The 27469-nt window shown below is 42.0% G+C and overlaps 2 protein-coding genes across 2 annotated transcripts in view; one reads left to right on the forward strand and one right to left on the reverse strand.

Annotated features, from left to right (window-relative positions):
* The window catches only part of LOC137912988 (protein eyes shut homolog), a 113658-nt gene extending 96858 nt beyond the window's left edge, over nucleotides 1-16800 (forward strand). Inside the window, exons 42-49 of the mRNA XM_068757121.1 lie at nucleotides 3855-4027; nucleotides 8711-8893; nucleotides 9928-10094; nucleotides 11370-11514; nucleotides 13934-14096; nucleotides 14331-14503; nucleotides 14620-14781; nucleotides 15602-16800. Coding sequence (XP_068613222.1) covers nucleotides 3855-4027; nucleotides 8711-8893; nucleotides 9928-10094; nucleotides 11370-11514; nucleotides 13934-14096; nucleotides 14331-14503; nucleotides 14620-14781; nucleotides 15602-16800 — 2365 coding nt within the window. The remainder of the gene's footprint in view (nucleotides 1-3854; nucleotides 4028-8710; nucleotides 8894-9927; nucleotides 10095-11369; nucleotides 11515-13933; nucleotides 14097-14330; nucleotides 14504-14619; nucleotides 14782-15601) is intronic.
* A 385-nt stretch (nucleotides 16801-17185) lies between these two features.
* Nucleotides 17186-27419, reverse strand: LOC137912992 (PHD finger protein 3-like). Its single transcript, XM_068757124.1, has 15 exons — nucleotides 27188-27419; nucleotides 26433-26546; nucleotides 25023-26331; nucleotides 23951-24194; nucleotides 23514-23565; nucleotides 22858-22969; nucleotides 22569-22725; nucleotides 22345-22461; nucleotides 21743-21865; nucleotides 21508-21652; nucleotides 20291-20477; nucleotides 20052-20199; nucleotides 19867-19956; nucleotides 19456-19651; nucleotides 17186-19364 (listed from the first exon to the last, which is right to left on the reverse strand). Exons 1-15 carry the CDS (start codon nucleotides 27417-27419, stop codon nucleotides 17689-17691), a joined length of 4902 nt encoding a protein of 1633 aa, XP_068613225.1. The 3' UTR covers nucleotides 17186-17688.
* Between the last annotated feature and the right edge of the window lie 50 nt (nucleotides 27420-27469).

Consider the following 27469-nt stretch of genomic DNA (forward strand, 5'->3'; position numbering starts at 1 on the left):
TTTATCAGGAGGTGTTTTGACATTTCAGTATGAAACCTGCGAGAACAGTCGCTTATATGATACATATTAGGTATTCAAGTGGCACCAAACCAACATAAGAAATGAGGCGGTCCGGAGTCAAAGACGACGACCTTTTTATTTCATCAGTGTGCTGTAAATACAGTAGATGTCTCCAACCCACATGCACATATTGAAGCTGTAAATATATCATTCTGACTTTCATGAATTCATGTAGGCAGGAGGAGCAATTAGCGAGAATTGGCTGTAGTGGAGATGATGCTTTGCTCATTCTGTGATGCTCCAGCTTCAGTTGCACACAAATCTCTGCTCTGCAGTGAAATCTCTCATTTGACTGCCTGGAAGTGTTTCTGCAATGTAAAACAGATTTGATCTTGATCCGGGTTCTGGCTATACTTGTTTCAAAGTACCTATAAAACATTTCAAGGTCCAAGAAACAATTATTTTAATTAACCGTAAGAAGCAAACAAAAGTATCATCTCGTGTGTGGTGTCCCTGAAAAATACGTCCAGAGAGCGCTCCTTCCTTAAAGAGTATATTGTGTTTCTGACTTTTAATTTGGAGGACGACTTCATTCAAAACAACAATGCTGTGGCTCTGGAGTTGGAGCCATATCCGCTTATTGGAAGGTCAGCGTGTGGGTGAGTTCTTGAATGGATATTGCTCTGATGAACATCTTCCTTTCATGGTAGTCTCTGTGTGAATGGGGGAATGGTGGCTTGTGTTCGAAAGCAGTTTGTGTGACTGGTCAGATTAAAAGCTGCTAGATAAGGACAGTATTTGGCATTCCAGCAGAAGTATTACACATAAACTTTCTTTGAATATCATTAAATACTTCGATTCAAATATACTGTAGTTCACATGCCGTAAAATATACATGCATGTGCCTGCGTACGTCATCAAAGCCGTGGTCTGAAGGTGAAATTTGTGTCTCTGCAGCGAGGTGTTACGAAAACATCATCTTATATTCCAGAACGAGCCAGTCTTCCGTATGCCAATCTTTTTTTTTTACTTATTGCCTGAGCTTCCTTCTGTCAGATCTATTTTATCTCTCATCCATTTGTCATTTTTTTGTTGAGTTTGAGTTGTTTTTTTGTCTACTTCCTCCCACGCTTTTACTTTTGGTTGTTGCAAAAGTGCATCTTAACGTTTTTTGTTTTTTTTATGTTGTGTCTGAACACAAAAGAAGACAGAGCTTGGCATCACTTGGCCCGTGAACAGCTTGCTTGTTGCAACATGTATGCACTGGTGTAAGAGAAGACCCATGATAGTGTCCCCTCACGGCACGCAGTGAACATCAGAGACGGTGGATGAACTGACTTTGTGCAGACAAAAATAAAGGTGAAAGTACATTAACGGCTTCGTTCTTGAGACGCAGCAGCTTCACATTCAGTTTATGAAAAGGGCAATGCTCTGTTAGCGTGGTAAGGTTTCTTTTAGGTTTAGAAATGAAAAATATATATATATGCTGGCACAATGAAAAGTGCAGAATATAAACGTGAATATACTTTCAAAGTGTTACAGAAAGACAGTTTTCTGCAGAGAGTGCCGTGTTCTAGTTTAGACCCAAGAACTATTGTATTGATCCCTTGAGAAAAGTTTTTCTCCCTCGTCATGCCTCCTTTCGAGAAGTTTATTCTAAGTGTCATCCAACAGAGTGCTTCACTATAGCAGTATATTCCTGAAGACCTTACCGACATCATCCTTTTTTCACCACCAAGTAAATGTTTGCGAAAGGTGCCCAGAAGAGGTCAGTGAAATATCGAACAGCTGCCTTGCTAAAATAGGAGCCTGCTTGCGTCGTGTGAATGCCATGTGTAAATCCCACTTCATCCCCGAGCTCAAATTCAGAAGGCAAATAATTGAGTGAAGAACTAGTCTGGATGTCAATTGATTTTCCCCACCAAGAATCATAAACTCTGTACGGTGTCCAATTGGCTGTTCGCGATACTGGAAAGCAAAATGCAATTTAGTACCAAAGCAGTTCTTTGACAAATAATGTCTGCTAAACCCAATGGTTCTTTTTTTATTTTAGTGAAGCATGAAGTGGGCTATAAATGCTTTCATTCCGAGAACTGAAGAATGTCATGGCTGTAGCCCCATCAGTGCCTTACTGTAGAAATAGATTTGATTAGCAACTCGTGCTTGAAAAGAGGTGTTATGTAAAGAACTTAAAAGGGATTCAATTGATAGATGCCTTTGGCCACACAGCTTATTGTTTGGCTGACAGGGGTATCGTGAGCTACGCAGTGAATTATTCATTATTTTATCTGGTGCTCCTTAAATAAGAAACGTCGTCTTCCTCAATCATTTATCCAGCCTGTCCTTTGGCCATACTTTTCTATACATTACAAGAGAAAGGGACAAGTGCCAGCTGTAAGGGTGTGGGTGATTAACACATTCAGATTAGTTTGCAAAGAAGTACAACAATTTCACAATCAAAGTGATTACCTCAGCCAAATTAAAATAACCTTTTGTCACCCCACACATCCAAGAGTTTGATTAGGCCCATTAAACTCGAGTGTTTTCCGCTATGCTCCTTCTCCTACCTTTTCTGGAGACGGCATTTTCTGCTGTCTGGTTTTAGCGCTTATAAACAAGCCATTCGACAATGCATTATCTTCCCGTAAATAATGTTAATTGTAAAAAAATATATAATGCTTACGAGGATCTAAATTGTTCCAGGAGGACACAAAGGTATATCCCTTGCAAAGACGAACATATGCCATTTTCGTCTTCGTACTGTAAAGAAGCTTCAGTCACCCAATAAAGCCGGCAAATTCTCTCAAGTTGAATATCGCTGCCTCTTCCAATGTGATTCTTTTGTAATATGAGCCTATTTATTTTGCATTCTTGTCCCACAAAACGTCGGCTCACATGAGCAGTGCTCCATCCACAGATTACAGAAAGCCCACAACACTCAAAGATCTGAAACATTGGGATTGTACCAGGAGCAATGCCATTTTATATCGTGTATGATTCATGTTGTAAAAGCGTATACAAACAACAATGGCTGTTCTGTTTCGTTCAGCACATGACGGCTGTTTGGGAGATAACAGTCACACAGCAGGGAGCGATGTTGTGCAGCTACGAATCACTGTGACTTAAAGTCTTGAAATTCGCACGAGAAACACATTGATTTTAATAATCATGCACAGGAAATTTAATACTGCATTATAGAACATGCTTTTGTACTTCAGTACAGTTATTTCTGACAATGTTCAACTCTGCTGACAGAATGTAAATATTTCATTTCAAGAAGGCCATTTCTCAAAAAGCAAACTAAATCCTGCCGGGATGCAGCTCAAAACACATTATTAATTCATAAACAGAAACCCCACCAATGCTTCTTGTATCTGATGGTATACCCCTCCCAGTTGCACACATCTCCGAGTATTTTATAAAGCTCCTGTATGCATATTACTTTAGATGCTTGATCACCGTTGTCTTCTCGCCACGATAGAAAGCACGTGCATACAAATGGATCAAAGAAGATTCATGACGTACTACTATTCATCTGCTGCCATTTTTTTTTTTTTTTTTTTTGAGGTGACGTGTTCACCAGGAGGCGCTACAAAGATAAATACATTCTTAACTAGACTTGCATTTCTCAGCCACTCTATGCACATTCACACAAACGGTCGACTTCCAGCAGGTGTCATACATCAGGCTGGTCACATTTATTCAAATTGTTCAAGCATCACGGGGTTTGTTGTCTGATCATTACTTATCAGCTGCTGTGTGAGCTAGTAAAACATGAAGCGATGCTGCTGTGATGTCATGGTCCATCTTTACCTCTGGTCTAATGATGCCTCCCTCTGTGTCTACACATTTAGTGACGCTGAGGACTGGTTCTGTGAGTGCACAACGCTCTACGCGGGACGCCTGTGCCAATTCAACGCCTGTGAGCGCAACCCCTGTGGTCATGGAGCCACATGCATCCCAAAGTCGCCATTAGAGGCTGTGTGTCTCTGCCCCTATGGAAGGCAGGGTCTACTGTGTGACAAATGTAAGTGTTGAAATGCTTCACAGATAATTGAAGTGCAGATTTAGCAGCTTTATTAAGAGAATGATGTGCACACAGTTGGTGGATGAGAGCCCTGAGCAGTTGGCAGAATGGGAGTCTGTTGTAAAGTAAAGGGATTAATGAAATTAAATTGTGCTGAAAAGGCAGAAGGGCCTTCCTCCAGCAACAAAGTCATATAATCAAAGCAAAACTCACAGTTGCTATTATATTCCAAGGACTTATCTCCCTTAATAAGATCTTATTTCCCAACAACTGTAATTTGTGTGACATTGACACAGAGCAACCTTTCTCATGAACTATTTTCTTAAACTGTCAGGCCTTTGTTGTTCACTGGGATGTTAATTTGTCCCGAAGTTTTTCAGCAGTTACTAAGATGCACGGACAAACTTCAGCCTGTCTGTGGTCACTAGTTTGTTAGGTTTTCCGTTTCCTCTTAGAGTATTGTACAGCACAAATATCCTGACATTTAATTTTATGTCACACAACACCACAGCCGTGAAAAATGATGTCATCACAGGGGATGAAATGCGGATTTGTAACCACAAGGACAAATTTGTTGCTTCTGGCATTTTAACCTTGCCCAGATCAGTTATCCTTTATTTTGCATTTGTCTAGCAAAGGGGGAAAAGACATTAATTGCCACGTGTTTGCAAATAGGACATCATGACCCTCAGAAAGGTATGCACAAAAAACAAGAAAATCCAAACAGTCAAGCGTGAATTAAAAAAACAGTGGTTTTAATACATTCCAAAATTTACAACTGAGGCTCAGCATCGTTAGCCGCCAAAGTTTAGTTTACCCATCAGTCCACACTGGCATTTCAGTCAGGCGAGACTAGTGGTTGAACTAAATAAGAATGTTTATTACAGTACATTAAAAGATACAGTCTGTCATAATTAGTTTGTTGGAAAGTATTTGGTGCTTAGAATCTTCAGGAAGATTGAGATGGAAGGGCGTCTATCCTCGGCAGCAACAAGATGAATATCCCCTACTGGAGACCAGACAGTGCTGGTGGTGGTGGTGGCTGATGACCCTGGTGACGTATGAACGGTCAAATTGGTGAACTTTTGAAGAGTGGAAACGATAGTGAGGTAGAGCGTGCACGAGATGGCGTCATGAAACAACTCGATCCTATCAATTTGTCTTCTATGAATTCTAAAAGCATCGACTGAGCGATCCATGTTGGACGTGGTCGATTAACAATAAATGCACTCATACAAAATATTGGCATGACTTGTACTGCTTATGTTGATTGCTAATAAGCATATGCTAACATCTGTCTTAGCTGTAATGTGCACAGTTACAAATACTAGTGAACTAATATTTAGCTCAAAGCTCTGCCTGGCAGAGCTGGCAGCATACCTGAAGGTCATAGATTTTGTACTTAGCCATAAAATGTTGCTAATAGCTAATAGATAATTAATTAGACATTTTTTAAGACTTGAATCTGTAATTTAAGGCGGCTCAGGAAATCCATTACAATTTCACAAACAGGGGATTTTTCACTACTGGACTCGCTGTGGGAGCACCAGGGGGCTTGACATATAAATCGATTATCCAGAACCACGTGCCGTACGGCGTAATCTGACCTTCCACCTTCACACTAAAGTATGAGTGAAATTTGAATTTTAATCATGTACATCTGATGAGATCAGAAGCAAAACTCATTACTCCTAGAGTCCCTTTCCTTCCCTTTGCTTTTATGTCCCTTGTACTCGCAGCAAAAATAATTGCCTTTGTAAATTCCCGTTTTTCTTTTTAGAAATTGCAATGGTTGTTTGCCCAGCAGTAAACATTAAAGAGCTAAATGTCTTTCCTAGATAAAATAATGTTTTTTCTTAGTTCACATGCACACTTGAATGCATGAGGTTGGTTTATGAACAAGCAGGAAATAGAGGAAGGGGAAGACGAGGTGGAGTCGTGCCGGAGAGCCTCAAGAATCCACTCCATGAAACATTAATGAATGTTTTATGTGACTTCACTCAGAATTATTAATGGTCTATCTTTGTACACAATTTGCCCGTACCTGCTGTAAAAGATTCATGATCAGAATAAATAGCAATAAAAGAAGCACCGATGACAACCCACGGCATGTGACACGAGTCCTGCGAGTTCTACCATGTTCCTGTGTCTCAGATCCAGTCATTGTTTGTCACGCATTGTCTTGTTTGCTAATGGTATTATTGATTACTGCAATTATCGTTTTAATTTGAGATGTTGCCAGAGGAGGAAGGATATGTTAATCATAGGCCTGCCTCCAGGAAGTGAGGAAAAGTTTTGCAAGAAAAATAATACAGGCACGACGGCTATGAATAGACGAAACATTATGCAATTAAATCTTTTTTTTTAGTACATCACATTTTCAGAGATACATTTTAATTGTTTTAACCCCTATGTCTAAACATGTTACAGCATTATTCTGCATCAGCACTTAAGTATAGTTTTCAGTTTACTTAATCAATGATCTTTCTTTTTTCTTTCCAATTCTAGAGGATTGAAAAGACTACAATTGCATATTTATTACAGCATCCCCGACATAGAAAAAGTGCTGTTTCCGCCAGCTGCTCTGTGGCAGTCGAGATGCACGCCATGCACATGCAGAATGCATTTCACAATCTGGCACCGCATGTCATTCTGTTTTTCTTCTGCCTCTCCTGCTGCTTTGCACCATATTACGCAAATATGCGGCAAAGTGGAAATGCTACGTCATTATTGAGCAGTGCGCTGCTTTATACATTTATTTCACTGCATTCCAGACGGTAAATAATATGTTCTGTAAGCCCTAGTGCTGCACATGATGGGTGAGCAACGAGAAGCTCTGCGTGGGAGTGTAGCTGCAAACCATTGAACCTCAATAATTTTTTGCCGGCTTTGTATTTTTACGTCAAACATAATATTCATGCCACATTTCTGAGAATGAGTGGGTGAATGAGTGCCATGAACAGAATATACCCAGTAATTCACATCTACAAACCTTATCAGTGCCTACATCACAAGACTGATTGTGGACGTCTGTGATGTGAATGAACGCAGCTTTTCAGACTAAAACGTAGCAGGTGCTGTCATAAAGTCAACCTTTTCACTGGCTTGATGCTGGATAAGATTAATCCTGCCTGCAGGATACTTATGAAATTTTGAATTTTTAAAGTCCACTAGTGTCTTTTCAATATAATATATATATTCAATAAAATGTGGACAGGTGGGGGTTACGCTTTAGAAAAGCAGAACATGAACCCAAAATCAACACCCCATGCCAAATTAAAATGGAAAATCTGTGTTAGAATTATGAAACTATTGTTTTGGGTTCACTATTTTGCCCTGTTTACCACATTAGGGTAATTCACAATATTATGATTGTCAAGATATATAAGAACCTGTGACCAGATTGTGGCCAGTCCTGGGACAATTTGTACTTTGACTTGTGCATCCTTAACTTAACCAGATGTTAATTGGTCATTTAAAATTAATGCAAAACATTTTTCATGCATTTGTGGTCATAATCTGTACTATGAGATTATCATTGTGGATCTGTTCAGGTCTGTAATTAATTTGTACTTAAGGCTCATGGGTACTTTTTCCATGAACGCGGTAAATAGATTACGGTCATTTAATTTAGTAATAATTGTTGACGTGTTTGTATCTGGCCTGAGCGAACAAGAACACACACACACACGCACACACACGCACACCAAATGATGAAAACAAGCTTCAGCTGTAACACTTAGGCCATTGAGTGAAAACAATAGGCAAATAAAGCTCAAGCAGACTGGAGATGATAACAGAAGCATTTCCAACAGTGTTAATAATTTAGCAGCCAAACAGAGCTGAGGGCATCACAGAGGGGGGCTCTGAAGCCTTCTCAGCCATCGCCGGGGGCTGCAGAGGAATGTGCAAGGCGTTTCCAGTGAGCAAGATGTGCAGTTTTGGGTTTGATTTCCCACTGCTGTGTGGACACACAGACAAAAATACATAAATATATAAATAAACTAAAATGCATGGCAGCATGTCATTTTGAGGGAGTGAGGGGAATTTATATTGAATGCCTTGCATTGTGTCTGTGAAGAGTCTCAGTCATCCAGGCCATGGTAGATCTCTGTGTCGAATAAAGTCAACTGGACTTAGGAAGAGCTTAAAGATGTTCCTCCTCTCAGAAGGTTCTTCGGTTCTGATGGGCTAGTGTGGACTTTTAGATATCTAATCAGGTATTTAATCCCGATATTTAACCGAGGATGTAGATATTTGACACCGGGGGTTACCGTAAGTACTTAACGTCAGATCAAGTTGACGGGCATGTCGGTGGAGTAGTTTTTGCATTCTGAATAACGGAATTTGAGATTTATGATTCGCATTGCTGCATTTAGTGTGCATTGAGTGTGGGCTATATTTTTGCTTGCCAGAATCTGCCCTAAAAAGCTTTTAATGAAAATAGAATAGGACTGTAGAGGTGATACTATTTGGAAATAGGTCATCATGTAATGGCGTTTGGAAGAGGAGATGCTTTTATGTGCGGCAATAGTGCCATCTTTTGGCAACGGGGAGGAGGGAGAAGATGAAGAGTCAGACCAGTTTTCTGCTAATTTACACAAGATTGCCACACGTGCAGACGCCTCGATCACTGAACACCCTTCTTGTTTGAACGCAGACGTGTCTGTGTTTGCTTTGCAGCTCTCAATATAACTCGTCCCAGATTCAGTGGAAGCGATGAGTTTGGTCACACCTCCTTTGTGGCTCATTCCTCCATCGCGAGCCTCAGGTTTTCCTACGAGTTCAAGCTGAAGTTCACACTTGCCAATAATTCATCTGCTGTGAAAGACAACCTAATGATGTTTGCTGGGCATAAAGGACAAGGTGAGATCTAATCTAGACACCCGCACAGCAATTTACAAATAATCCTTGCGGGTCGAATGAAAAGAGGGAAAACAACTTTGAGATGTCTCCTCGGCTGGATCTTCATTGTCAAACTTCATTTAGGATTTTAAAAGACGTGTCTTCGTCATTTTGAGGCTGGTAATGTGCTATCTAATAGATTCCACTCTCCTCTGTGATCCGCTAATCAAGTGGATTCCCGACGGCTTTTATTTCTTGGCACATTTTGAGACTTTAATAATGAGCCTGCCTGCAGTACAGCAATTAGTGGATCTCCAACTAAACTGTTATTGTTTTTGACTTTCAAAGGGGATATCTTGGAATTGCTGCAATGAAATGAACACATGGCGAGGGAATCTAATTCTAAAGCATCGGCACTAATGGCATTAAGCAGGCTTTGAGGTGTGGCTGTGATGTAAAGCTGTCCGCAGCCATCAAGTCAAATCAGGATCTCCTCTCTGTGGGGGGTCACATGGAGTTGTAGGTAACCTCTGTGTCACCAGTTTGGCACTGTTTCGTCTAAAGAAGGGGGGGGGGGGGGGGACAAGATCTTGTAGAGCTGTGGCAGTTGTTTTCTCTTGAGAGTACAATTCATCAAGGTGAAGGGGAATATGAATAATCAAAATCTTGTCAGCTAAAAGAGGAGCACTCAAGAAATGGTGCAAATTCAAAGGGGAAGTGCAGGAATAGACTCAATATAAACGATTCACATGATACTTGGTTTAACAAAGCAGCTTCTTTTGATCATCATAAAGGAGCAGAGATCATTTTCTCATCGGAGTGATCAAGTAGCATCAACTCAAACAGGCAGAATAAATAACAACACATTTGGCACATGGAAATGTAAAGCCCATCTCAAAGCGATAAATTTAGCATTTGTTCTAAATATCAAGAATTTATGTTTCTAATGAGTTTTTTTTTTTTATGAAAATGAGAGCTTGGTGGATTTTTGAAGATGTTTAATTAAAAATGTTGTTTTATTAAAAACAGGCCAATTTTTTTTCTGGGGTTTCCAGGCAACAATGGCGATGACTTCCTCGTTTTGGGGATACGAAATGGCAGAATTGTGCACAGATTCAACCTCGGATCGGGTGTGGCAACCATCGTCAGTGACCGACTGAACCACCGCATCAACATTCACACCGTTACGTTCGGAAGGTCCAAGAAATCAGGATGGCTGAAGGTGACGAGGAGAAAAGCTCCATTTTTCGAAGCATAGTTTTAGGTGCCTGCCTAGATACTGGACACAAGATGCTTTTAGAAATCCAACTAGGAATCTTGTTAGCTGCCACAAACTAAACAGAACAACTTATACTTCTTCTAAAATAGTGATTTCCAAACTGGGGTTTCAAAGGTAATCTAAAAAGCTAACCAAGTATTTAATTTTTTATTTTATTTTATTGCATTAAAACTGTGTATTATGAGTAAACCTGTGTGACGGGTTTATTTAAAAAAATTGACGCGCTTGTTTTTCTTGTGAAAGTATGATACAATTATACGTTTTCTAAAAAACCTTCAAATGTTCAAAACGTCTGATGATGCAATCAGTGAAAGCCCTAAGTGGCAAGGTTTTGCTATTTTTGCAATGAAAAAGTACAAAAGAAAAGTTTTTATCAGGGTAATTCTTGTTCTAATTACTTTTTCCGCTTGTTACACAGAGGAAAATGGAACCTTATTCAGGCAAAACCTTCTTTTCACCTACTTAAACTTGGCTGAAAAAATAATAATTTCACAGACAGAAGAAAAATCAAAGATTTAAAAAATAATTAAAAAACATTTTTAATCCACCTGTTTCACAGATTATAGGATACATGAATGAACACAAGAGCGAGATAAAATCAGATGTGTAGAAAGAGCTGTTATTTTTTCCTGTAGAAAATGGCAGCAGAAGCTGATCTAGAGTTATATAAAGATGACCGGATGAACCAAATGAATAATAACCCAGCGGGGAAATATAGTCAGAAACTGTAATTCTTACCGATCTTTTCTCCCTGTTCCTTTGATTTGTCACTTTTATATATTGTCCTCTGTAAATGCTACATAAACATTATGGATTTATTGGAGCTGGTGGTATTTCGGTGGTAATTGCTACTATAGTGAACGCGAATGTTCTCCTGGAACAAATCAGGTTTCTTTGTAGCAGCATTATTTTTGGTCAGAATGTTCACATCTTCTAAAGCGGAGAGGAAACATCTGCAGGATCTGTGTCACAACATCGATTCAGCCTTTGCTGCTTGCTAATAAATGCCTTGAATATTTTTTTTTCATTTATTTTATTACAGAGGTGATAACAGAGGAGTAAATTACCCTGAATAATAACTGGAAAGTATGAATATCTGATTAATCCGAGGTTGGACATTTTGCCAACTTTTGCACAGTTTTGTATAAATAATAATAACCATGCCTACGGTTGTTAAACTCTATCTTGAGTATTGATTTTGTATTGTGTCTTTCCAAGGTTGATGCACAACGCAACAGAACGGGATCGTCTCCGGGACCCCTGGAGGGCCTCAGTATATTCCATCGGCTCTTTGTGGGCGGATATAATGAGTACACCCCTGAACTGCTGCCGCTTGGCTCCAGGTTCCGTCGCGGCTTTCAGGGTAAGACTACGACAGCTTTATTACAACCCCAACGCTGCTGTCTGGGGTGAGAGCGCTTGGACTTGTGGTTTCTCCCAGGACCTCTGTCTCTTTGTAAGCAGAGAGGGAGCTGCGTAATGAAAATGGAGTTACAGGCTCGGCCTGTGTACGAGACCAGACCAGAGCTTTGAGGCTCATCCTGCGTGCGTCCTTTAATCGCTACCTGTGCAGCCTTGTGTTGTGTGCAAATCCAATTCGCTGCTGATAAGTTCCTTCATCAAGGGTGCCATGCTAATAATCTTTGTCATCATCAGCGCCGTTTATGCTTTCTCTCCAGTGACCTAATGTCGAAATGCATTCTGGAGAGCATTCATTGTGCCTGCAAATGTGCAGAGCCGTGAGGCAAAATTGCCATAACCGTAATGATGACAACAGCTATGAATATCATCATAACCACATCCAGCAGTCTCTGCACTGCAGCAATCAAGCTTGTTATTATAAAAAGTAATCGCAGATCCATTTGAGGGTAACGAAAGCTTTTTTCTATGGTTAAAGACTGGTGCAATTTTGTACGTTTGCTTATTTGCCACGATGTATAATTCATTTTCTGCTCATGAAAATCAAATCAGCTATGGCGCAGAATCAGCTTGGAGCCGCAGAATGTCGCAGCAGCCTGTACCGGTGAGCGCTACCTGAGACGGGCCGCACTGGAGGAAGCGTAACCTTTTTGCCTGGGATGTAATGAGAACTCACGAGCCTCTAATCAGATCTCTGTGACCTTCCAAGAGCCCTAATCATGATGGCTGGCAGTAAACACACTGATAATGCACTTCCCTTCCAGTTATCAACGGATCCCCCCCCCAAGGAAAGGTGGCAGAGGAGCTTGTCTGGCTGCTGTGGGGGGAAAAAAATCACTTAATCAATTTGAGTTGTTGATCAAAAAACAAGGAACCATGAAGTCTGTGTCTGTTGGACTTTTCTATCAAAAACCCTCATTTCATGCTGCCTTGACGTAGATGTTTTTTTATTTAAATCCAACTTGCTAAAAGATCTCCAGGATTATTTCCAATTAAACTCCAGGAACTTTCGAGTTTTTAATCCCCCTGAGCAAATACGTGTCATCCATCCATTCAGCCATTCATAATCATGTTTTCTCCAGAGCAAACAATATGGTCATAGAAATTATGTAGTAGCTTTTTTTTGTATATTAATTTTTATAATTTCTCATTTTCTTAGCCACTATTTTGGGGTGTGGTGATCCTAGACTCTGGTTGGCCCATGACCCTTATTTCTAAATGACTATAAATAGCTGCTTGTGGGGCCCCTTTCCTTTTTTTCTGGGCTTCAAACATTTGTCTTGTTTGCCTCTTTCTCCTGATAGTGAAAACCCTGGTTTTAGGGGGTCCAGAGATCATCCTAACTTTACCAGCCTTTGTACATTAGCTATCCATGAGAAGTAGTTTTAGCTTTTACTATTTATGTTTGTGTGTAAATCTTTATTTGTTTTTTTTTTCAAAAAATATTTAAATATATCGAGAGTGAGGCTCGCCTGAGGATGCACTCAGGCTTTTTTGTATGTTTTTAACAGGGGTTGGGGGATATGTTATCTTCACAGGACTCTTGTTATTGTCAAAGGAGTGCAGCAGAAAAAGTCATTAAAAAAACTGCAGTAGGGATTTTACTTTTTATTTTTTCCTGTAGATTTTATTTACTTTTTTATTTTCTCTGCACGTCTTCTCGGATTTCTTTGTTCCGTTACAAGAAAGAATGTACTGCTAAAATGTGTTTTAACAGCTTTTCCTATCTTCCTCATGAATCTGGTTCTGTGGTTGCTGCACCACAGACATTGCCTAAGTCTTCCAAGTAGACAGCATCACCTCATGAATATTCATGAATGAGCATGGCATTTCCCCTGCATCCTGTTTATACCAGTGACTAATGCAGCAGAGAGAGAGGAGCCTGCATGTGCAGATGACGATCAGACTACAACCTTATATTTTTAGATGATCCTGTGCTCTGCAGGTGGAGACCGAAGCAAATATTGCCTGGAGAAGTTAGAATTATGAAGAAGAAGAAAACATGATGATGATCGACGTGCATCATTAAAAGGAAGGGCGAGACGACGGGGATTTGATTCCACGAACAGACAAATGGATTTAAATACATATACTTAATATAAAATCCTTTAATGTCACACCATAAAACAAACAAGAAAATCCATTCCATACACAGGATGCTCCATCTTCCGCTTCCTTGTCATTTGGAACTATTTTTTACTTATTATTTGTTTAACAGAAGAAGAATCAGCTTCACTTCTCACAGGCAATTCAACATATGTGTGGGAAACAACCGTTTTCATCTGTGCAATGTTGCCTTTTCATGCAAAGAAAATTAACGGTTGTCGTGTTTGTTCTGAAATATCTGCTTGTTCTTTTCAAAGGGTGTATTTTTGATCTGCAGTTCTGCACAAGACGAGATGGAAGGTTCCAGGCTCTTGGACGCCCAGCCTTTGGGCGCAGCGTGGGTCAGTGTGGCGTCACGCCGTGCGCTCATGTTCACTGCAGAAATGGAGGAACGTGCGTGGACGCCGGCTCATCTGTGTAGTGAGTGAAAAAATAAACACTATTTGGATTCATTTTCTGAGTGTTTATACTGTATCCAACGCATTGAAATGTTAACAATGAGGCTGAGTCCCCCCTCCCAGCAGATTCACACTCCTGTGTGTTTTGTGACCTACAGCCACCTACAGAAAAACAGTTTCACATTGCAAGTATATACCGAAAGGAGAAGTCCCTGTTTACGAGCTTCTCACAGTGTCCGGCTGTGTCCTCCTGCAGTTGCCAGTGCCCATTAGGATGGAAAGGAGCACTCTGTTCTGAGAGCGCGTCTGTGTGTGATGTTGAGCGCAGTCCCCCTCCTTTGTGTGCCCACGGCTCCACCTGCATCCCTCTCCCAAATGGATATACCTGCCAGTGCCCCCTGGGGACTGCAGGGCTCTACTGCCAGAAAGGTTGCATGATTGAACTTGAATCAGAAAGTTATATAATTGTATTTTTATTTTTTGTTCCCATAAGATAAAACCTCCATTATTAGCTCATTTAATTGCGGTGTTGTTTTGTCCGTTAGCTGTTACCATCAGTGATCCGTTCTTCAGCGGTAACCGGTCTTCGTGGATGTCATTCCCACCCATGGACGTCAGACACAGGACTGCTTTGGAGTTGCAGTTCCAACCTTTGTCACCAGATGGGATCCTTTTCTACGCAGCGCAACATCACAGTGCCAGAGCAGGTGAAGACAGTTTCCTCCTGAGTGAAGCCCGCTTCATTGCAATAACTGCAGATATATTGTGATCCTACACTACATTTAGTATCCTGAGTGTTACACACTCAGAATGACGTCAAAGTCCAAACCAAAAGCACAGATTAATGTGCATCATGTGTGCAAACAAGAACAAAGGCCAAGGGAAATAAGATGTGAAAGCCATGTAACATTCATATGCATCAAATGAGAATAAGAGAGGATACAAAGGAACCATTTCATTTCATTTTCTAACCGCTTATTCCGCTATCGGGTCGCGGGCCAAGCTGGAGCCAATCCCAGCAGTCAATGGGCGAGAGGGCAGGGGACACCCCGGACAAGCCGCCAGTTCATCACAGGGCAACACAGAGACAGACAACCAGCCACACACACACTCACACCTACGGGCAATTTAGTGTCACCAATCAGCCCAGGCAGCATGTCTTTGGAGGCGGGAGGAAGTCGGAGAACCCGGAGAGAACCCACGCAGACACGGGGAGAACATGCAAACTCCTCACAGAATGGCCACAAGCCGGAGACGAACCTGCGACCATCTCGCCGCGAGGCAACAGTGCTTACCACTGCGCCACCGAGCCGCCCCAAAGGAATCATTGTCCATTGTTATTCTACACTAAAGTTAGAGGCTTGTTCTTTTTTTTTTTTAAGTTAAATCTCAGAGGCATTGATACCACCCAAAAACAATGGTTCCTTTTTAACAGCGCTTGATCAACAGACACGACTGTAAACAAGGTGTATATGTGCCATTCCCTGCTATAGTAAGTTGTGTCACCCTTTCACTGTCTTCTTACAGGAGACTTCCTCTGTCTCTCTTTGACATCTGGATTTGTCCAACTCCGATTCGACCTTGGGGACGGCGTTCACATCCTCAAGTCAGTAAATCAAGTGGACTTCCATGGCGGGACCTGGCACGCGGTGAAGGCCGGCCGATATGGCTCCCAAGGCTTCTTAAACCTGGATAACCAAGAGGTTGGAGAGAACGGCACTGAGGGGATGACCACACTCGATGTTGCAAGGGACACCTTCGTCGGAGGCGTCTCCACTTTGAGCCTCGTCTCCAGAGATGCAACTGAAGGGGAGCCAATGAGCTTCACCGGTGGTTTGAGAGAACTCAAGGTTAACGGACAGGAGTTGGAGTTAACAGAGACCGGGGCAGTGGGTGGAGTCAACGTAGGCGACTGGGATGGGACCGCCTGCGGGTACAAAGTGTGCCAAAACAGAGGTCGCTGTACGGCAGCAGGAAGCGACTCATTCACATGCACATGTCTGCCATCTTGGACTGGCAGTGTGTGCCACCAGTCTGTCAGCTGTCTGAACAACAGCTGTGAACATGGCTCCTCGTGCGTTCCATCTAATGCCACGGGCTACCGCTGCATATGCTCCTTGGGTTGGGGAGGGAGGCACTGTGACACAAAAATGGCCACAGACACCCTTCAATTTGTGGGGAATTCGTATGTGAAATACCAGGACCCAGGACACGACACGAGAAATGTCCAAAGGGCACAGGTCGCGTTCAGTTTTCTCACAAGCTCAACTGAAGGATTAATCATGTGGATGGGAGAAGCCGACCACGAAGACGACGACTACCTCGCAGTCGGACTGGAGAGCGGCCAGCTCAAGGTAGCGGTCAACCTCGGGGAGAGACTGTCTCCCCCGATGACGTTCCCAGGTCTTGCCCTCTGCTGCAACAGGTGGCACAACGTCTCCTTATCTTTAAACGGAACAGTCATTCAGGTGTTCCTGAACACCGAGAGAATCCTTGTCCAAGACTTGGACCCATTTGAGCGTTATGTGGCCTTGAACTACGGCGGTCACCTTTATTTTGGAGGCTTTGAATTATTCAGAAATATATCAATTGTTACATCTGGGTTGTTTTCTCTAGGCTTTGAAGGTGATCTAAGAAATGTGTATTTGTTTCAGGACACCGAGCCGCTGCTGCTTCTCAAAGATAGCGAGGGCTTTAATGTTCATGAGGGCAACGAAGAGCACTGAAAATTCTGTTTCAGGAGCTCAAAGATCTGTTTGTGATATTATGATTAGAAATAATATAGAGATAGAAGAGAGATTTGTTATGGCCTATGAAGAGATGTGCAGTAGTTAGCTTCCAAGTATTTTTAAAAAGGACTTAACAGAGGAATTAAAACTCGACCGAAAAATAAACATTCCAAGCACGTAGTTTTACTAAAAGCCCCAAATGTGAAGGGAATTGCATCTGATGTTGATTCAAGTCCCTTCATCAGAATATATCTGTAAATAATGCAAATGTGCATTATTTATTTGGATATTTATTTATAAATATCCAGGTTTGCCCTTGAATACATTTAGAAAGAAATACCATGTTTTTTATAATCAATAATAATAAAAAAGATTAGCTTTATTACGAACTATACATAAACACACAGTGCAAATGCACAAAAATCTAATGTACGAGTCCCAAATGTACATACTTCTCAGTAGAAAGGAAGTTTAAAATATATTTAAGCAATTTAGCTGAAAAAAAAAGAAGCTGCAATTTAGCTCACCTTCAGTTAAACGTTTTGTGTTACATTCACTCCAAATAAAAAACGTGTCTCCAAAATGCTGTGAAAGTTACAACGAAATACCCTGTGTTCAGTCAAGCAGCTGAATAAGAACAGGATTTATAAAATAAAGGTTTAAAAACTCGACATTGCTCTTGTGTATGTAAAGATCTTCACAAACCCACTGATGACATTTCATTCTGGCTGAAATGTCAACATAAAATGAATCTTCTTCGACGGAAATGAAGTGGTGACCGCTGTATAAAACAGTAAAAAACTCCTCTCAGCCATAGTGACGCTGGTTTAAACCATCCAAGCGACTCCAAGTCATCGCTCGCAGGACTTTAAAAACAAAACAAAGCTATGAGTAACTGTCTTTTGAACTTCTGCGTACGTTTTCATAGTCAGAGTCTCGCCGATGTCTGTGCTTGTCCTTATGACGGCCGCCGTATTCGTCGCTGTGATGCCGCTCTCTCCTCTTCTCACCGTAGCGCTCGTCCGAGTGTCCGTGGTGCTTGCTCCTATCTCTGTACTTGTCGTCGTGGTTGCGATCATGCTTTTTCTCGTGGTGTCTGCTCCTTTTCCCATGCTGGGAATCCTTATAGTAGCCGTGTCGCCCGTGGTGAGCCTCTATGATTTGCTGCCTCCCTAACAGCTCCGTGTGTCGCTCCTCTACACACTCGTCATCTCCGGCCAGAGATGGAGGCTGGCTAGAAGGGTCAGCGTAGCGCTCGGCAAACTGTGGCTGGAGTCCGGGGAGAATGTGCAACGTGCCGTCCTGAGCACACGGGGCGCTGTGGTCCTGATCCTGAGCGGGTGGGCCACGTGTGCAATCGTCGTCGCTGGGTGCATCGGGCTGCTGCTGCTGCTGCGATGGGATGGATGCAGCACTGATGTGTCCTGGGATAGTCTTTACAGAGTCCTGTTCAAGGTCAGAGGGTTCTGTGGAAGGAATTGCTTGTGGTTCTTGGACTCTGGGTGGACGTACTGTCTGAGTCACCGCAGCGCCAGCCTTGGAAACACCAGGATCTTCTTTTTCACTAGTGGTTGATTGAACAGGCACTTTGCTTTCTCCTTCAGGTTTGTTCTTTGCCTGAGATATCTGTAGAAAGCCCTGGTGAAATAGCGTCACTGGCTCATTTCTAGTGCTGCTCGACACGGGAACTGGTTTGGGACTTGAAGGAGGTGGGAGGCTGGCTTTGTCCTTTTGTAGTGCCGCTGATTTGTCGTCATTCACACCGGAGTAAACTGAAGATTTTTTCAATATTCCACTTGCCTGAGGTTTTGAGCCATTTGTGTGAGCCGGAGGATCCCCTTCAGGCATTGCTTCAGACAAAGCGCTAGCATTACTTCTGTTTGCTTCGGGCCCAGCTGTTGACAAGCTTTCTAGGAAAGCTTCAGTCGACACATCTGGAGGCTTATCTTTCAGAGAGACTGGTGCGGCGTGGGTAACGACTGCAGCGTCCTTGTTAGCGGCGGATGCATCAGTCGGGCTCGTTAGCTCGGGCTCAACTTTAACAGGTTTAGCTTCTTTCTTCTTGATGATGAAGCGTTCACGTGGGACACCAGCTGTTGGGCTTTTTACCTTTCCGGCCAATGCCTCTGTTTTTGGAACTAGTTGGGCCTTTTTGGTGTCATCTGCGACTGTTAGAGGTTTGCCTCCAACATCTGGCAGAGGTGGCAATTCTCCACCCCAGCCTAGTAGCACACCCGGAAGAAAGCGCAGTGGTTTATAAGACTCCTGGCTGTTGGTCTCTGATGCAGATGTTTCTTCAAAAGACTCTTTAATCGGCTCCTCGACATCTTCAGCGATGTTAAGCGCGTCGTCGTCTTTCTTATCTGCTACCACAGTCAAGGAGGAGAGGAAAGATTTCTCATCCTCCTCAGGTGCTCTGGTTTCTTGAGTGCAAACAGCGATAGACTTGGTTTCAGGAATAATCCGTGCACTTTCATTTAGGTCCAGGGGCATAAAATCCCTTTTTGGCCTCTGGCGAATTATGAGTCCAAGGAGAAGGTTGGAGCGATTGTTTTCTAAACCTGTCAAAGAAAAACAAATTAGATCTGAAAGACCTGAAACGTTTGTGTAATTTACTGAGAGAAGAGACAATAGGTTTAGTGTTCTGGTTACCCGGCCCGTCAAAGGGAACAAGCTGATGTGGAACTTTCTCAGTGGCACCCAGAGGAATGAGATACATGTCCTTCACTTGTTTCCGGTTATTGGACACCACGCCAAAACGCCTACGACTGCTGAAGTAGGCATAGAGAAGCGTGTAGGAGATCTCATCTTCCTCCGTCTCAGGGGAGAAGCGAATCAGGCACACCTCCTTTAATTAAAGAAAAAGCATGCGTCAGGAAACAAGAAGCTTGACCGGAACGCTTCTCAAATGTTGCAGCTCTTAAATACAACACAAAACATCTGGACCTTAATTTTCTGCACATAAGTTCAATCAGCTCTTGATCGACACCATATGTGATTCTATTTTTTTATTTACTGCAGGCCGGATAATCCCTTTACGAAAGAAACCTGACAAGATCCCACCTTTGTTCCAGTTGCCCGAATCTTCTCCAAGTAGTCCCAAACCATCTGTGGATTTATCCTTCCTCCAACTTGAAAGCTGTCTGGAAGGTCCTATGAAAAATAAAAGACAAGAGATCAAACATAAGGGACAATAATAGCTATTCTAACTCGACACACAGTTTTTAAAAAGGTTGTGTTTGCACTACCTCGGTCAAATTGTCCATAGCCCCTGAAACAGGAAACGCTTTAGTCACCAACTTGGCCACAGCATTCATATTTATGAACCCACGCCACAGCGACTGCAGGCTGGAAAGAAAAGCCGCCTCTTCGTCTCTTCCGCTCGTATGATCTGACCTGTGGTGAACGGAGCAGCAATGAAGCATGGACGCTTAAGACAAAACCGCACAGAGACAAGTAACGTAAAGGAACAAGAGGGAGTATTTACCTTCCTTCATAGCCGGGCTGAGCGTTTCGGAAACTCTCTTCTAAAACAGTGAGGTGCAGGTCATCGTCCGTCACAGATGGAGCTGTGCCCTTTGCCTCGTCTGCTTTGGCCGACTGCCTCCGAACCACGGTGGTAGCAACTTTGATCACTTTGGTTGGAGGCTCTTCGACGGGGGGTGCCATGCGACCTTATTGTAAACAAACAAACAGACACAATTAGTGGATTAGCGGATGACATTGCAACAACAAAAAAGCTGTATTAAATATTTGTACTTTTTCAAGCGGTAATTATATTTATATGACATACAATGAATATGTTAATATAATAGTTATTACCATCCTCCTTATACTCGATTGTTTTCTGTAATGATATTAGTATTACTGTTATTAAAGTTATTCTCATCGTAGTGATGTGATATTTATATTCACTCTTAGAAAATAATACTGTGTTCTCTCTCTGTTGTATATCTCACACACACACATGGAGCCGGTTTACGACAGCGATCAGAGACGACTGCAAGAATCACAGGAAGACTTCAAACATATAGTTACCGAAAAGATTACATAGCTGGGGGGAAAAAAGAACTTGACCGATTAATGAATGCATAAAGAGTACAATTCTAGGTCACATGGGGTCTTTGCGATTGGTGTGTGTGTGTGAACTGAAGGCCCGTCCTCAGCAGCATTTTAAAGTCTGTTAACTATTATTGCAGCTATTATGTTACTAGAGAAAATGACTGGGACGTGCCATCTGTCTTGTAAGCCCAACATGTACTATTACTTTGAACATATGTTTATCTTTTCATTCACGTTCACATCATGAGGTTTTTTTCCTTTGATTTTCTATTAAAGAGCTTTTTTGATTGACTGTGGTTGTTAAAGTCAAATAATGCGGCAGCACAGGTAAAATGCCGTCTTTTCTCTCAGGTCAGTGCTTCAGGGAACTTCAACGACAACCAAAGCCAAGCCTGGATATTTGGTTTCCCAATATTTGTTTCCACAGTAAACAAGCTTGATTTAATTGGCTTTGCAGAACCAAATCAAGTGAAACGAACGCAGGTTAATCAGAATAAGCCTGGCTTTTTCTTTGTGAAACAGGCCACTGTTCTGGTTTCACATCAAGACAAATATTTATCACATGATGTGAAGACGTTATAGTAACCATATTGTTACGTTAAGGTTCGTACATCGTGGGGTTTTTTAATAAGAAGGGTTTACCTGTGCAGATTTTGCAGTGTAGGTCAAATAAGTGAGACTTGTGTTGGCTGGTGGTGTCCCTTTCTATCTTTTTGATGTCGGCCGCCTTCTCTGGGTTTTTTGGAGGCTCTGCCGAGACTTCTGACACTTTAGGACAAGGCTCAAGCTGAAAAGTGGAGAAGGGAGTCGAGCATTCTCTGTTGTACCTTTATATATACACAATCAAATACACAATGACATTTGACATGATCCTTACCTCTGCAGCCTCAGGTGCTTTTACTGGTTCTTGACTCTCAATTTCAATTTCACCCTTGTGTGTGATCTTAGTGATCGGTCGTCTCTCCACCTCTCTTTGCTCCTTTTCAATCATCTCTATAGTCTGTGACAGAAGAAATGCATTCCTGTTTAGAGGGCTAGTGAAAGTTTGGATTTCAAAAAGAAATCCTAAAGTGGGCATATTATTCCTTGTTGTAACGTGATTGTTGTGGCAGAGAGCGCATCCATTATAATAATCTGCTGCGCTGTAGAGAGAACCGCCCACTCAGGCAGTGATCATTTCTATTTGTAGGTGGGGTTTTTTTGTGGCCCTCCAACTGGCAAAAAACTACATGGAAGAAGCGTAATCTATTCAAAAATGACTGGAATCAATAGTTCTTTGTCAGAGTTAATGCAGAGCAAACAAATGTGTTACATTGCACAGTAAATAAATCACATTCAAAAAATAACTCTGCTACCCTTCATAACTTGTGACCATCATGCCCCCCCCCCCCCCCCCCCCCACGTAAGTAATTATAGAGCTAACTTTTATATCAGAATTAATACGAGGAACCGGACGGGTGGACTATGTGAATTACTTACATGCCGGTTCTCCCTTTTCCGCCAAGCAGCCAACTCTTTAGAAGCCAGTTCTTCGGGACTCAGTCGTATGAGGTTATCAGGAGATATTTCCCCATTGAGAACTCTCTTGAAGAGCACCTAAATAATACAATTAAAAAGCAGCATTTATATTAACCCTAATATGCAGGACCAAAGAACTTTACATTGGTTCATGCCCAAAAACGGAAAAGAAAAGAGACACCTACATTATTTTTAGTATCTTTGAGGTTGAACATTAAGCTCCTGTATTTGTTCTTGTATTTGTTGTCGGTGTCTTTATATAAATGAAAAAGCTCTCTCTCCGTTTTCTTGGCAACTTCAGAAGCTCGCTCCACTGAAATCTTCAAATCGGACTCCTTCAACCTGAAATACCAAAGCGTTAACATTTGCTGTGGGATGCGGGACAGGTTTTTGGGTTAAAATATCTGAATGCAATGTCAGCTCAAGTATTTGCACAATTATGTTTGATGACTTCCTCCTCGTGGAAGTACTTACCTCTGTATGAGGATCTCTTTCAAGGAATCACGAACACTTCGCCTGATTGCCTCCACAGACACAGGTTTCTTTGATGATGTCTTGCTTTTTGCCTCCTGTTTCAGCGGAATGCCTGCAAGTACAGAATGGCAATATGTAAAATAAGCAGGCAGGGGAACTCCTCAACCGTAAGTATGATGAAACAGTTTAACAAGATTCACAACAGAGTTGTAATGCAACGATGAGACGTGCGTTCAACATGTTACTTGGTTTGAATTTTGGTGTTTCCAGTGAAGAAGAAAATACAAGTAACAAATACCAAACAACACTTTTGAATCCCAGATGGCCCTCCCTGCTCACCTGATGTTTCAAACTACACTTTACTGACTTCATTGAAGTTTGGGAAGGTTGTGCCAAAGTCTAACAAACATGTTTTAGCATTCCAACAGTTTTAATTGACAAAATCTTCAAAGTATTGATCAAACATGTATGTGGCCTGTATTCAAGATCTTCTGTCTTGAATGCAGTCTCATCTGAACTGAAAATGATATGCAGCTTTTAAAATTAACTAACGAAAGAACTGTATTGTAACATTATTGTAATGTTTGCAATTGGTTTCCTCTACTATTGTTTAAATATAATGCAATCTAATTTTTCTTTACCTTTGTAGCTCCTACCTGTTTTATGAGCTGCTTCTTTGACATCTGTGGACGGCCGTCTCTCAGGATCCTAGTTCAGGAGAGAAGAGCAAACACACATCAGCCATGATATTCATGTTGCTGGTCAACGGAAATGAAAGTATCAAACGACACCGTGTGAAAAACCTGCATGTGCTGCACTTTACCCACCCAGTCAAACACTACTAAGAACACAGGGTGAGGTCTACGTGCACGGAGATGTTAACCCCACGACAGCAGGTTAAAATGCACTCATATTTAATTCTTCTATAAAGGCAAAGTAAAAGCAAAAAGACAACAAACCCGTGTCTAGTGGCAACCCCCACTATGACTAACATGAGAGGATGAATTAGCTGGGGGAACAGAAGATATTCTATGCATGAGAGATGCACATTTGTTAATGCGTGATTCAACAAATTGTTACAACTCATCCTTACCTTTCTTACTGGTCTGACGCCCCCAGGCGAGAGTATCTGGGACGGTCCCGGCCGGGCCTTAGGAGGCTGCTTATGATCCTGCACCTCTGGTTTGTTTGGCTCCACCGTTTTGCTTTCCTCCTCACAGCACTTCAAGCACACATACATCTGGTCCTCCTCCTCCATTTCACGCACTTTTGTCAGGTCAAGGCCGACGCAGTCTCCATGGAACCAGTCCTCACAGCGGCCACAGCCTACCATGAACCTGAAGCACAGTTATTATTAAAAAATAAAAAAGCTCTGAGTGCAAGATATATTCTGGTAGGAATGCAACAGTACAATTATCGGGTATCGCTGCCGAAACTGAGCTCATGCAGTTGAACTCAAAATTCAACAGTATCACGCTTTAAATTCTGCTAGATGTGCTTATACGAGTAGGAAGGAACTACTTTAACGTAAGCGATGAAGGAAGTGGGAAAGATCCTTCACAACGATCATTTTCACTTCGCACTTGAAGAAGCAGAACAGCTGCGTGCTAACGGCTACAAACACACACTCGATACGACGGCCTGTAAAAACAATGGGGCTGCGCGCCGAGGTCATTGCTGTTGACGATCAGCTGTTATAAACCGGATTATAAATCATTTTCCTAGTGCGTTACAGGCCACACATGTGATCCTAACTTTCATCATCTTCCAGATACCGTACTAGCAACGCTGCAAGTCTGCTGCAGAGCGTGTTGCACTTCTTCTATGTAAACTGTATTGCTGTAAAACCCATGCCGGTGCTAAACCCCTGATATTTTGACTAGCAGTCTTTGCCCAAGGTCTCCTCCACATAGATACGTACATATTTGTCTACTTTGATCTATTGCAGACACCGTAGTAAGAAAACACACTGTGTACGCATGCTAAATTTAAGATGAATTACAATTTTCTTTTTATATATATATGTATATCACATTTACTTTAAACAGGTCAACACTCTCAAATGTTATATTCTGTGCTCAGAAAATGAACAACTACCAACATTACTGTGCTATTCACATTGAGACATAATAATGCACTAATTAGGTTTGTGTAACGAGACTTACATGTTATTGTGGTGCTGCTTACAAAGACCGCAACAGTTATTTCCGTCCCATACAGTCTCGCTGTTAGCAGGCTCCTCAGCCGTTCCCTTCTTTACAACGGGAGCATTATCTGGAATGAACAGCTCTGGTTCATCCAGAGAGATGCTCCTTGAATGTTTACTCTTCTGTCTTTGATGGACCTTTTCTTGTCTCTTCACGTTGGTCTTTTCCAGCCCTCGGTCATCTGTGATTTTTAAAGAATGGCTTGGACGGCTGTGTGCCAAATGAATATTGTCAACTTTGGTGCTGTTATGAGGAGTACATTTATTTGGCCCCTGCAGATCAACACGGTTGCCAGATGTCGGGATTTTCTTCACTGGTGAACTTGGCAATTTTGACTTCACTTTGCTAACTCCTGGACCCTGGATCCTTTGCGTCTTTGTAGTGCGCTCCGTTTGGGTGTTTTCTGCAGCTCTTTTCAGAGGCGTAATGTCTTTCTTTTCCTTTGGGTGTTTCGTTTTGTGCATGTCTTCTCTTTGGACGACAGTGGACGGCGTATTTTGGGACAGTTTTTGTGCCTTCATGTTGTTTACTTTACCAGAAACCATCTCCTTGTTCTTGTATGAAGTTTGTCCTTGTTTAGACTTAAGCAGTGCTTTGGCCACAATCTGCTGTTTTTCCTTTGGATCTTTCTTATCGTCAACAGTTGCTTCGTTACTCTGATCGCTGGGCGGCTGTTTGATGTCTCCTTCTCCTTTACCAACCGGCTTCTCCTTTTCACAAACGCTCTGATCGTCAAGTTTTGCCTCTTGTGCACAGGCGCTCTCTATTAATGGACCACTGGAGGCCTGCACATCGTTAGGATTCACATACGGACCCAGTGCAAGGGCTGCATCATCAGCAGAGCTGTTCTTAATTACATCTGTGTCTGCAATGTTTTCAAGTACGGGATTCTGTATGTGGACAGCGTCATCAGGCAAGGCAACAAACTCAACACCCCCACCATATGATAAGCCATCATCCAAGTACGCAGCCTGGCTTGTTTCAACATTTTGTGTGTAAGAGGGTCCTGGAAGCAGCTCAATCCTGAATCCGCCAATTGTGACTGTCAAGCGTCTCAATACAACCATAGGATTAAGCCATAATCCACCATCAAGGCTGTTAATATCGATGCGCCCTCCAAGAGTTAACTCCTTCTTTAGCTGAGTGCCTTTAACACCTTTCTCAATGAGAAATGACTTCTGCAGCCTGTTCGCAGGCTTCCTGCCCGGTCGTCCTCGGCCCGTGGTATTGGGGGATATGTGAGCAGGTTGTGGGCCACCGCCATGTTCTGTTTCAAGACAAAGTCAAAAGTGAGAGCATGCGTCAAATAATCTATCGTTTGAAGGAGATGTTGGATCAAAACGTGAAATGAAATGAGCTTCATCTTACTTTGTTCTAAATTACATGGACGTTTCCTCGGCCTGCCAACAGGTCTTTTGACTTTAGTCTCTGCGGCTTTGAGTCCACTGCTGAGGCCTGTGGACATTGAACCATCATTGAGACCTGCGAAAGCTGAATTAAATAGTCACGCTGAATTTTCCTGGATATCTATGTAATAGCAAATAATCTACTAAAAAAAACCACAATAAAACTCAGCGTCAAAAGTGACTATTTCAGTAGAAGGATGTTGAGGATGGAACTGCCAGGGAACAGGGCTAGAGGACGACCGAGGAGTCAATACATGGACGTAGGGAGGGACATGAGAGTGACGGGACAAGCCGAAAGAAGAACAAAAAGGCTTATTACAGTTACAAGTTGAATATTAGCCATGTGGACAATATTAATACCTTCACAAAATATAGATAAGAAAAAAAACATTAAATAAAAAAAAAACTGAATTGAACCACTGCTGAATTTAAAGCTGCTGCTGTACCGTATATTTAGCAAGAATTCTTATCTTCAATGGAAACGAGCCAGGGTTTCTCTTTTATCAAGCACATGAGAATAAAGAAATAAATACATAAATGGGCACAACCAGTGTGGAGTGAGGGTACTGAAAATAATGCGACCAATGTTAATGATGTTAGATAGCTGATAAAACGGGAAGTAAAATTGCATCTACCCAGTTTTCCTTAACTTTTTAATGGGCTTAACTTAAAAATCAATATGAGAAATATTACCCTGGATTGTGTTTGGTGGCATACCTGGTGAGGCAGTAATCTGGAAAGTGGGGTCCTCATTGTCCAGCAGAAACTGTGAGCTTGCACACCCAAACATGGGATCTTTGTCGCTGAGCATGATCTTCAGTGAATCTTCCAATTGGAGTCCCGGCCCAAACGCATTACTGGCTTCACATTCTGAATTCTGTCTTATTATCTGGGATTGATCTAACTGGTCACTGGGCATCAAATGGTTAAAGGTGTCCACAACATCCATGAATGCTGCTGCCTCTCTGTGCCAAGACAGCAAACAGACAATGAAAGAGA

Source organism: Brachionichthys hirsutus, unplaced genomic scaffold (assembly GCF_040956055.1).
Source record: "Brachionichthys hirsutus isolate HB-005 unplaced genomic scaffold, CSIRO-AGI_Bhir_v1 contig_796, whole genome shotgun sequence".
NCBI lineage: Eukaryota > Metazoa > Chordata > Actinopteri > Lophiiformes > Brachionichthyidae > Brachionichthys > Brachionichthys hirsutus.

Coding starts and splice junctions, on each gene's coding strand:
- LOC137912992 (XM_068757124.1), bottom strand. CDS start 27,419: ATGGATGTTGTGGACACCTTTAACCATTTGATGCCCAGTGACCAGTTA. Junction 20,200..20,290: donor CAGCCCGGCTATGAAGGAAG/GTAAATACTCCC, acceptor CGTTCACCACAG/GTCAGATCATACGAGCGGAA. Junction 19,365..19,455: donor TGTTCCCTTTGACGGGCCGG/GTAACCAGAACA, acceptor TTTCTTTGACAG/GTTTAGAAAACAATCGCTCC.